Source organism: Nerophis ophidion, linkage group LG28, assembly GCF_033978795.1.
Source record: "Nerophis ophidion isolate RoL-2023_Sa linkage group LG28, RoL_Noph_v1.0, whole genome shotgun sequence".
NCBI classification, from domain to species: Eukaryota; Metazoa; Chordata; class Actinopteri; order Syngnathiformes; family Syngnathidae; genus Nerophis; species Nerophis ophidion.
Window position 1 is genome coordinate 15,293,336 of NC_084638.1, and position 12,940 is coordinate 15,306,275.

Here is a 12,940-nt window from a genome sequence, read left to right on the forward strand (position 1 = left end):
ATAATTACAATCACAACACAATCATCATATTACAAAAGAGAGTAATAAAGATAGTTAATAAAATGGATTAGAGACCCAACAAATGATTCATAAAGTCTCACATTCAAAAATTGTATAAAAGACAACTGTTCCAATGATGTATAAAGTAAATAATAATATGCTTCCTGAAGTGGTCCAGAAGATGTTTCAGATGTAAACCAGTAAATATGTATATTGTATAAAGGTGCTAATTTATGGGGTTATTAAAAATTTGAAATATAAATGTCACACTTCAATATTTCAAACACCTATAAAAAGCACTGTTAGGAATAAGTCTAGAATTGTATTATGAATATATATACACATTAAATGTTTATTGCATGTAAAATATGTCTTGTCTGTTTACTCTCACCTTTTCAGTCAAGTTGTTCTGTTCAATTTTTAATTAAAGTACACAATGTTGCATATTAATGCATGTACTTGACTGAGAAAAGCAATGATATAAGATATGTATTGTATAAATGTAGAAGAAAATCACTGGTACTTATAAGAGAATCTTTCACCACACACACTGTAACTCAACACTTTCTCTACTTTGTGTCTTCTCATATGTGCTACAAAGTTTGATCGGTTTTGCTTTTGTTGCAGATTGAAAAAGAATGTGATTTTTCAAAAATGTGTGGTCTTGTGTCTTTTCAAATTCTGACTTTGTGTAAAACCTTTACCACAGATTGAACAAGAAAAGGGTTTTTCACCAGTGTGTGTTTTCATGTGTACTTTCAAATATTGACTTTCTGTAAAACCTTTACCACAGATTGAACAGGAAAACGTTTTTTCACCAGTGTGTGTTCTCATGTGTACTTTCAATTTGTTACTTAAAACAAAACCTTTACTACAGATTAAACAGATAAAAGATTTTTCTCCAGTGTGTATTGTTCTGTGTTTTTCCAAACATGAGCTTTGTGCAAAACCTTTACCACAGATTGAACAGATAAAAGGTTTTTCACCAGTGTGTGTTCTCATGTGTACTTTCAAATTACAGCTTTCTACAAAACCTTTACCACAGATTGAACATATAAAAGATTTTTCTCCAGTGTGTAATAATGTGTGTTTTTTTAAACTGGGACTTTGTGTAAAACCTTTACCACATATTGAACGGATAAAAGGTTTTTCTCCAGTGTGTATTCTAATGTGTCTTTTCAGATAACAAGGTAATTTAAAGGTTTTGTCACAGTGAGAACATTTCAAGTGAGTGTTGTCAGTGTGACATGTCTTATCATCTTTAGAGTCTTCATCATCAGTGTCAGGAGAGTGTGACGTTGTGTCCTCACTATCTGATAGTGGAGCTAAGAGCTTGTCTGCTTGTGATCCTCCACAGTGGTCTCCATCAGCTTCTATTGTCATGTGTTGTGTTGAGCTGCTGCTTGGAGGCTCCCCCCCTCCCCTCTCCTCACTTTCACCTTTGACCTCATCATCTTCACTCTTCACATGGACACCAGTCACTGGGAACTCCACCAATCCTTCAATATGCTCTCCCTCCTGACTGATGCTGTGTTCCTCCTCTTCCTCTTTAATGTGGGGGGTCAGAGAGTCTTCCTCTTTTTTTTCAAAGGGAAAGGGTCTGTGTCAAAGAGGAATAGGAGACGCCAGACGGTCTGTGGCACCTCATCTTCCTTTTTGAAGGATCCTCCTTCACCATCCTGAAGCTACACTCCTGTTTTTCAGGCAGAAGTTGTTCTTCAAAGACGTCCGCAGGACACAAAATGACAAATGGTCATGCTGGACATTCAGAAGGTCTTTGACACTGTTAACCACGCTATACTGTTGGATAAGCTCAGAGCAATCGGATTCGATGAAACCTCATGGAGCTGGATGCAATCTTACTTGGAGGGGAGGAAACTGGTGGTAGAGGTGAACGGCACCGTGTCCTCTCCCCTCTCAGTAAGCTGTGGAGTCCCCCAAGGCAGTAAACTAGGACCTTTACTGTTCCTAATAAACATAAATGACATGCCATCAGCATGCCACTGTGAATTGTTCCTGTTTGCGGATGACTCGGCCCTACTGGTATCCGGCAAGGACAAGTCACAGGTGGAACAAATCCTCAGTGCTGAACTCCTTAGAATTTGCACCTGGCTCGCTGACAACAAGCTATCCATACACTTAGGTAAAACAGAATCCATCCTATTTGGGTCCCACATCAACCTTAAGAAAGTCAGTGACTTCACTATAAAAGTGGGTGACATTGTTATCACCAGGAAAGATGAGATCACCTACCTAGGTTTATTTCTAGAGGCCAATCTTTCCTGTGATAAAATGGCAACTAAGGTAATCAAAAAGGTCAACCAAAGAACGAGATTCCTCTCCAGAATCTCTTCTCTGGTCAACAAAAGCACCTTGAAGATTTTAGCGGAAAACTCTCATTCAACACTTTTTCGATTACGCTTGCACTTCCTGATACCCCAGCACCTCCAAAATCCTCAAATCTAGACTCCAAACATCCCAGAACAAGCTAATTCGGTTACTTTTAGACCTCCACCCCAGATCACACCTCACTCCAACCCACTTCTCCAAAGTGGGCTGGCTCAGAGTGGAGGATAGAGTCAAACAACTTGCACTGAGCCTAGTCTATAAAATCCGCTACACCTCCCTGATACCGAAGTACATGTCAAACTACTTCCGTAAAGTAAATGACCGCCATAACCACAACACCAGGGGGAGAGCTCCACAAACCACGTTAAACCCAGATTCCGATCTAACAAAGGTCTTAACTCATTCTCTTTCTATGCCACGTCAATGTGGAATGCACTCCCAACAGGTGTAAAAGTAAGTGCATCTCTATATTCCTTCAAAACCGCTCTAAAACAACACCTCCTCCATTCACATCCCATCTCCCCAGATTGTAAATAACCAAATGTAAATAATCAAATGTATTTCTAATGTATGTACTTGTTCTTATGCTATCTGAACTTTCTATGTTCTCTGCTCGCTGTTCATATCTTACCAAGTCAGACCTACACTGTTTCAATGTCCACATTTCTCTGCAATTGTTGATGACTGAAGTGCTGATACCAACCAAAGCTCCTCACCCGAATTGTAAATAATGTAAATAATTCAATGTATATACTATGATGATTAACTTGTATGGTGACTGTATTATGCTGATAGTATATATTTGTACCATGAATCAATTAACGTGGACCCCGACTTAAACAAGTTGAAAAACTTATTCGGGTGTTACCTTTTAATGGTCAATTGTACGGAATATGTACTGTACTGTGCAATCTACTAATAAAAGTTTCAATCAATCAGTCAATCAATCAAAAACATGCTTGAGAAATCTCCAGATTTGCTCAGTCACATGAGGCAGTCAGTATGTTTACATGAACTTAAAATAACAAGTTATTATATGAATTGGCCTGAATACAAACACACTGCTCTTTACATTATTCACAGGAAAATAAGATACATTTTTACGAGGGGTGGGCAATATGGCCTAAAATCTATATTGCAATAAATACCCTTCACCTGATAGCAGCTGAGATAGACTCCAGCGCCCCCTGTGATTTTAATGTCAGCTACTGATGTATAAACTTGGAGAAAAGATTAGGTTGTTTACAGTGTAAATCTGTATTCTGTATTGTTGTCTCTGCTTTGACGCCATCTTGTGGTTGACTAAGCTCACTGTGAGTGCTGTGGGTTGAAAGTGTATTTCCTTTTGCTTTGTGCCTTCAACTCGAAGTATGGTTTCTTCGTTTATCTCTCCAACCAACGTTTGTAAGTGTAACCGGGGATTTCCCACTGGATGTGGAACGGCAGCCCCACAGTGACAGAATCATTCTGTTTTATTGTTTTCAAGTCAATGTGTCAGTTTCCACCGCCTAGCTTCTATATTTAGTGGTCGACACAACAAGGCGGTTCAATTGAGCTAAAATCTGCTCGTGTGGGACAGGAAGTCATGCATAAACACAAAATAAATGATATAGTTTACTTTCAAAGTAGAATATTCGATTTAAGGCGGATGGCATTCTACACTTTGAAAAGTCCTAATGGACATGAAGTCCACTTGTCAAAAGGTTTTCAGACCTAATTTTACCTCCTTCACACAAATGGACGAAGACATGCTTATTTTAAAAGGCCCAAAATTAAAGAATCATAAAACAGGCATATCCCGGGCAGCTATATGGAGGCCTGTACTTCACTGTTGTATTAAAATGACAAGTTCCATCTCCAACATGAAAGCGAGTGTCGCTTACACTACTGCACACAGAAAAATGTGTTGAGGAGAATTGCAAGTAGCCGAAACAAAGATTGTGAATGACTGACAAGAGTCTCACTTTTTTCATGTAAGTCTAATGTCAAATAAACATGCTCAGGTGCTGAGAGCAATGCACAGAGTGAGACCTTAGTCCAATTTAAAATCCAGAGACCAAGAAGGAAACACATGGACATAGCAAAATATTGATGACGGCAAGAATTAAGTTATTAGGTTCATTTTCATTTACCGTATTTTTCGGATTATAAGGCACACTTAAAATCTTTTCATTTTCTCAAAAATCGACAGTGCGCTTTATAACCCGGTGCGCCTAATGTACGGAATAATTCTGGTTGTGTTTACCGACCTTGAAACAATGTTATTTGGTACAAGGTGTAAAGATAAGTGACCAGTAGACGGCAGTCAAGCGATACCTGTAGGCTGCAATATGACGCAAGTAAACAAAACCAACACTTTAATTGTTTCAGTGAAAATAAAAAACATTGAACATGGCACTTTAAAATCTGTAAAAATGTTTTAGTACGACTTTTAAGCCGCGCCGCTTAACGGATTGTCGGCCCATTACGGCTACCGTAGTCAAACATACAAGTATTACTTTGGTGTGTGTATAAGGACTGCAAAATGGCACCCATTAGCAGACCAGCGCCCCCCGCAGCCCCAAAAGGGAATAAGCGGTAGAAACTGGATCGATGGATGGATGGATTATCTGGTGTTTTGTTTCACAATATTATGCAAAACCAACTTTTCTTTCCTTCTGGTACCTGCTGATGTGTATTTGGGATCTGCATAAGTCCTGAACATTTTTAAACGTCCTACAGTCCGTGCCGTTACCATAGTCTAAGTTTCTTCTTTTTCTCTATATTTTTGTTATGGGACAATCATCCTCTGCTGTTGCCATTTCTAATATAGAGTAGTATAAAGTGCTAACTCTATTGAAGTGCTAAAAACTACCAGTGTAGTGAGTTTACATAATTTAACCAAGGAACTCTAGTTATTAGAGAGTTCCTGTCGGACGGTTTGACTCACCTTCCACTCCCATCCTTGCACGCTACACCACTAAAACAAAGATGATGGGAAGAAGACGCTGTCGAAGGTGAGCCACGAAAATAAGACCGCCCAGAAAACGGCGCTTCCTGAAGCAACTGTCAGAAAGTATTTTATATTTAGGGAAAAAAAAAACAATGGGACATCACGGTGGTACAAGGGTTACTGAATGAGCCTCACAGTACGAAGGTCCTGAGCAATCCTGGGTTTCAATCCTGCGCTCGGGATCTTTCTGTATGGAGTTTGCATGTTCTCCCCGTGACTGCATGGGTTCCCTCCGGGTACTCCGGCTTCCTCCCACCTCCAAAAACATGCACCTGGGGATAGGTTGATTGGCAACACTAAATGGTCCCTAGTGTGTGAATGTGAGTGTGAATGTTCTCTGTCTATCTGTGTTGGCCCTGCGATGAGGTGGCGACTTGTCCAGGGTGTACCCTGCCTTCCGTCCAATTGTAGCTGAGATAGGCACCAGCGCCCCCCGCTACCCCAAAAGAGACAAGCGGTAGAAATTGGATGGATGGATGGATGGATAAATAAGATGACGCCTTTAATGCACCTTATAATCCAGTCAGCGCTATGGTCCAGAAAATATGGTAGATTAAAATTCAGCATTGTATTTTAATGACTAGTTCCATCTCCAACATGAAAGCCAGTGTTGCCAACACTACTGCACACAGCAAAACGTGTTGAGGGGAATTGCAAGTAGCCAGCAAAGATTGTGAATGAGTGACCAGAGGCTCACTTAGTTCATGTCGGTCTACTGTGGAATAAACATGCTCAGGTGCTGAGAGCGATGCACAGAGTGAGACCTCTTAGTCCGGTTCGAAATCCACAGACCAAGAAGGAAACACACAGACATAGCAATTTATTGATGACGGCAATAATTAAGTTATTAGGTTTATTTTCATTTACATCGGTCCTGGCCTACAATTGCATGAATATTTTAATGCCTCTGGATATCGTACTTAATTCTTTTTAATACCCTTTAAGGCCTTAATTCAGGCAAAGTCCATTTAATGACTTTTAATGCTTTTTAATGACCCACAGAAACCCTGTTAAATCTCTTAGAGGTCACCAGACCTATGTAAGCGTCAATACATAACTTGATGTTGCAGAAAAAAGACCATATGTTTTTTTAACCGATTTAAGAACTCTAAAAGGGTGAATTTGGCGATTTAAACGCCTTTCAATTGTTCGCTGTCGGAGCGATGACCTTTCACCTGTGATGTCACAACATGAAGCAATCCGCCATTTTCTCAATCTTATTACACGCACCAAGTCAAATCAGCTCTGTTATTTTCCGTTTTTTCGACTGTTTTCTGTACCTTGGAGACATCATGCCTCGTCGGTATGTTGTCAGAGGGTGTAACAACACGAACATAGACGGATTCAAGTTGCAACAGTGGCCAAAAGATGCGAAAGTCCCTCCTTTGTTCTGCACATTTTCCCGACGACAGCTGTGCTACGACAGAGATGGCAAGAATGTGTGGATATCCTGCGACACTCAAAGCAGATGCATTTCCAACGATTAAGTCAACGAAATCACAAAGGTGAGTTTTGTTGATGTTATTGACTTATGTGGAGTGTGCTAATCAGACACATTTGGTCACGGCATGACTGCAAGCTAATCGATGCTAACGTGCTATTTAGACTAGCTGTATGTACATATTGCATCATTATGCCTCATTTGTAGCTGTATTTGCATCCAGCCTTTCCCTCCACCCACATTTAATGCCAAACAAACACATACCAATCGTTGGTTAGAAGGCGATCGCCGAATTCATACGCGCTTCCTCCCGTGCCGCTGTCTGTCGTGATATGGCTCAATAGCTTCAGTTTCCTCTTCAATTTCGTTTCCGCTATCTGCCTTCACACTCCAACCATCCGTTTCAATACATGCGTAATGTGTCGAATCGCTTTTGCCGCTGAAATCCGAGTCTGAATCCGAGTTACTATGCTATACCTTTCTGTGCTATCCGCCATGTTTGTTTCTGGTGGCTTCACGCAGTGACATCACAGGACAATAGACGGGTGGATATAACGATGGTTAAAATCAGGCACTTTGAAGCCATTTTTCGGGGTGATGCATGATGGGTAAAATTTTGAGAAAAACTTCAAAAAATAAAGTAAGCCACTGGAAACTGATTTTTATTGGTTTTAACCCTTCAGAAATTGTGATAATGTTCCCCTTTAAATTCAAACAAATGTGGACCGATCAATACAAAAATCGACAGTAACAATACAAAGTATAATATCAGTATAAGGTCCATACTGTGGTTTGATCGATAGTTTGTTGAGTTTGTTATTGTTAACGAACTCAGTAAAAAAGGAAAACTTTAAGGGCATAAACCAATTAATTTAATTCAGAGCCATATTTAAATATTCAATTGATATTCTAACACCACCATCCTGTGTTTTTGTCTGATTATGAATGCGAACAAAAATGTAATTATTCAATGATCTTGAAATATGTAAATATCAGTATCCACATTGGTATGACCGATACTGCCCCTGTTACTTAGTACTAAATCTATACCTACATTTGTAGTATCACCCAAAACTAAAGTATCAAACGACAAAACAAGCGCTTATTACAGTTTAACAAAAGAGAAGAATAAGTGATTATTACATTTTAACAGAAGTGTAAATGGAAGCGCGTTACATTAGAAAGTTCTTAAATAAAAATATTGTTTATGGAATTATTGAGACATTTCTAGGATGTTTTTACAATTTTTACGAGATTTTGATAGAATTTAATACATTCTAAAGTCGGCATGGCTCGCTTGGTAGAGCGGCCAAGCCAGCAACTCAACGGTTGCAGGTTCAATCCTAGTCACTGCTGTTGTGTCCTTGAGAAAGGTACTTTACCCACCTGCTCCCAGTGCCACCACACTGGTTTATATGTAACTTAGATAATGGGTTTCACTAGGTAAAGCATCTGAATTACGAGAGAAAAGCGCTAAATGAATATACTTCACTTCACTTAAAAGGGAACCACATTTTTTTTATTGATTTTGCCTATCAAGAACACATATTTTTCTTTTTTATGCATTTTTAATAGTAAATTTATACGATCAAAAATCTGCTTACAATAGAGGCTATTAGAGTCGCACTATTCTGCCTAAAAAGAACTAAAAAAAAAAAACCTCCATTAAGGTTTTATGTACATGCAGTAGGTTTGTATGTCATTTAGTAACAGGTACATTTAAAAAAAAAAAAAATATATATATATATATATATATATATATAATAGTTACGTATTTTTGCTCATAAGCGCAATAATTTCAAAAACACATCACGGCGCTCGCTTTATTTTTTAAACAACATCACTGAATTTTACACACTGCAGACTTCCTGAGAGCCAACAAACATCGTATAACACCACTTACTGTACAAGGTCTGCCGTCACTATGACGCAGACTGATAGACCCTCGAAATATTCATGTTTAGATGAAGAATGACTTATAACCATCGCACGGTATAGGGGGGTGAAGCCAAGCATCTTTTTGGGCCTAAATTGGGTGTCAAAGGGTACCAATTTGTCAGAGTACGTCCTCATCCTTCTACTATCCAGGTTCCAGGTGAGAGGCAGGATTCATAATCTGGAATAATCTTTCACCAGCAACGAGGAGAGAAAGGAGCTCACCAGTCGGTGATGTCAACATAGACACACAAACAATAAATAGTTTGTCTGCGTTAGCACTTATAATAACAATATCACTAATACTTGGTTGGTATTCAAGCCCAAAAATGGAAATGGAGTATTATTGGCGCTTTTTGGGTGGTTAGAGAGGACCTCACATTGGCTCCATTGCAAGTGGTCTTTTATTTACATTTATGAGTTAGAATGTGATTTAAAAAATAAATATATCCATCATCATGTCTTTTATAATGATTGTGAACAATGAAAAAACATTTCCCAAAGAAGTGCAGTTCCCATCTAAATTCAGATGATTTGATTTAAGATTTTAAGTCTACGAGCATGAAGTGATGAAGCCTACTTGGATGAGAGGACAAAGGTCTTGTAAGACAAAGTGAACAGTCCAGTTGTGATGGATTGAATGCCCTGAGAATAAAATGATATGTGGATGTTGTGCTTACTTGGACTGTGATGAAGCTGTGAGGACTCAGCTGGTTTGTCTTCATGCTCTTCAGTCTTCACAGAGACAACAGTCAGTGGAAACTTGCTGAGATCAGCCTCCTCCTGCCCTAGAAGACACTCTTCCTCCTGACTGATCCACACTTCCTCCTCTTCCTCTTTAATGTGAGGGGGCTGCTGGACGTCTGTTGGGTAAATAAGTAAATGAGATAAAGAGCGAATATAAATAGTTTTGGACTGACACTGTTAACACAATTACATTATTTGTGTTCTTTCCTGTGTTGTGTAAAAAGTATGTAGCAAAACAACCAATAAATACACAGGAAATACCTCCTCTTGTCCCAGTCAATACAATTATTTTAAAAGTGAGTACAACAACAGACTTGGAAATTTGATGGGGGGCAATTTGAAAGGCGGATCGGTGCTGCGTCTTCAGTAATGCGGACGTTGTATCGATCCGTTGTGGTGAAGAAGGAGCTGAGCCGGAAGGCAAAGCTCTCAATTTATCGGTCGATCTACGTTCCCATCCTCACCTATGGTAATGAGCTTTGGGTCATGACCGAAAGGATAAGATCACGGGTACAAGCGGCCGAAATGAGTTTCCTCCGCCGTGTGGCGGGTCTCTCCCTTAGAGATAGGGTGAGAAGCTCTGCCATCCGGGAGGAGCTCAACGTAAAGCCGCTGCTCCTCCACATCGAGAGGAGCCAGATGAAGTGGTTCGGGCATCTGGTCAGGATGCCACCCGAACGCCTCCCTAGGGAGGTGTTTAGGGCACGTCCAACTGGTAGGAGGCCACGGGGAAGACCCAGGACACGTTGGGAAGACTATGTCTCCCGGCTGGCCTGGGAACGCCAGCCGGGAGAACTTTTGTTCTGTTGTGTTATGGTGTGAATGTTCTCCCAAAATGTGTCTGTCACTCTTGTTTGGTGTGGGTTCACAGTGTGGCGCATATTTGTAACCGTGTTAAAGTTGTTTATATGGCCACACTCAGTGTGACCTGTCTGGCTGTTGATCAAGTATGCATGGCATTCACTTGTGTGTGTGTGTGTGTGTGTGTGTGTGTGTGTGTGTGTGTCATAACTCCTTCAATCACACATTGTTCCAAACTGAGAGGAACATCAACCTCAAACTGTCTCGTTTTCATGAGGAATCTAAATCAAAACATCTTCTTATTGAAGAAAAGTGTTAATAATGAAATATAAAGTTAGTAAAGATGTGAGAGTAAGAAGTAAACAAACCTGTTCTGTGTAACACAACTTGATGTTTCTTGAAAACAGCGTCCAGTAGTTGATGTTGTCCCTCCTTCTCCTCTTTTGTTAGACAAAGTTCCTCCTCATACTTTGCTATCGTTCTTTCGCACATTTTCACACAATCACAACACTTTACACTCACATTTGATCTCTACTTAGCGATGTGTTGATAACGTCCGCGTCTCTTCGTTAGCAGCTAACAAGCTAAGCTAATTAGCACAAGACGCGATAAAGTGCGCTCAGACTAATGTATCCGGATACAAACAATGACTAACATTGTTTCATCTACTACACAACATATATGCGTACATGTATGCCCTAAATACAAATAGTGAAACAATAATGGCCAGTGGCCACGTTTAGGCCTTCTCTGTCAAACGCCATTTTGCTTTTTACTCCTTCGTCTTCTTTGGATTTCCAGCAGACTAGTAGAGCATCTTCACCACAAGAGCTGAGCCGGAAGGCACAGCTCTCAATTTACCGGTCGATCTACGTTCCCATCCTCACCTATGGTAATGAGCTTTGGGTCATGACCGAAAGGGTAAGATCACGGGTACAAGCGGCCGAAATGAGTTTCCTCCGCCGTGGGGCGGGGCTCTCCCTTAGAGATAGGGTGAGAAGCTCTGCCATCCGGGAGGAACTCAAAGTAAAGCCGCAGCTCCTTCACATTGAGAGGAGCTATATGAGGTGGCTCGGGCATCTGGTCAGGATGCCACCCGAACGCCTCCCTAGGGAGGTGTTTAGGGCACGTCCAACCGGTAGGAGGCCACGGGGAAGACCCAGGACACGTTGGGAAGACTATGTCTCTCGTCTGGCCTGGGAACGCCTCGGGATCCCCCGGGAAGAGCTGGACGAAGTAGTTGGGGAGAGGGAAGTCTGGGTTTCCCTGCTTAGGCTGTTGCCCCCGCGACCCGACCTCGGATAAGCGGAAGGAGATGGATGGATGGATGGATGGATAGTAGAGCATCTTAGGCCTCCACAGCTTCTTATCAGGACTTCTTCGTCCTGTCCTATGGTCCATACTACATTCTACAGTACAGGAGGTCGCACTATCAACCTTTCCATGGACCACTTCCAAGTTGGCTTCGTCGTTCGTCTTTTTTTTGTTTTTCAATGGCGGTTAGGATACCTGGAGGGCACTAGGACCGCTCTTTGTGGCCGCAGGAAGAGCAGCAGAAAATTTCCCTGGAGAAAGAAATAGTTGAGTGGCTAAACTTTGTATTGTATTTTTATTTTAATTGGCATATATATATGTATATATATATATATATATATATATATATATATATATATATATATATATATATATATATATACATATATACATATATATATATATATATATATATATATATATATATAGTTTTTGTTGCTGTTTTGTTTTGTTTGATTGTTTTTTTAATGTATTTATTTATTTTTACAACAGGCTGTGCTTCTAACATACTCCTAATACGTTTTTCCTATTGTTTTTCTTTTCTTTTTTATCAATCAGAAGTGTCACCAGGACGTCCCCTGGCCCTAACACTCCATGAAGGACATTTACGAGCATTGACTTTTGTCCTATATGGACATTCACATGGACATTGTTAACATCCATATTATCAACCTTTCTGGTTGGTCCTTGTGTGCCAGCTGTTTAATGGCAAATGTTTTTGAAGAAACTGCACGTTTTCTGTTTTGCATATTTGACATTGATCAGGATTTATTTTATTTAAGTATGGCGTTTCGACCAAGCGCTCTTTTCCACACTGCTGTGGTGGTGTATGCGGACCTTTCTTTCTTTCTTGTTCTGGTAAGTATTCCTTTTTTTGATCCAGCACCCATCCCAATTGGGTTTTTTGAATACAATGTTCTTGTGATTATAGTATGAATAGGACTTACAGTAAGTGCAACAGTGGTCTAGTGGAGGTGTAAAGTTCATTTTTCTAAGCATGTTGGTGTTTTGAAAGCATTTTCTAAGCATTTTTTCATGACCGGACTGAAATAGGGGACTCCCAAATTTTATAAGGGACACAAAAATGTTCCAACCGCCTGCGAGATGTCCCTTATTTCAAAGTCTGGGTGTTGGCAACCCTAATGGTTTGAAAAAGGCATTTGGTCGCTGATGCACTTATTGAGTGATAAAAGTATTGTAATTTTTAAAGATTTCATTAAGTACGAACTGCAAATAGATGAAAATATTTAAACAAATATTAAAGGCAATCGTTCAAAATATTCTAAATACAGCATATCATTTTTTTCAGAACTCTTTTATATCCTTTCTTGGGATTTTTGTTCGATGGACACAATATTAGA

General features: G+C 40.0%; 1 protein-coding gene across 1 annotated transcript; it reads right to left on the reverse strand.

The window, feature by feature from the left end:
* Positions 1 to 530: 530 nt before the first annotated feature.
* Positions 531 to 1,582, reverse strand: LOC133545370 (gastrula zinc finger protein XlCGF71.1-like). The gene has a single exon (XM_061890874.1). The coding sequence runs from the start codon at positions 1,381 to 1,383 to the stop codon at positions 649 to 651; it is 735 nt and encodes a 244-aa protein (XP_061746858.1). The 5' UTR covers positions 1,384 to 1,582; the 3' UTR covers positions 531 to 648.
* Positions 1,583 to 12,940: the final 11,358 nt, after the last annotated feature.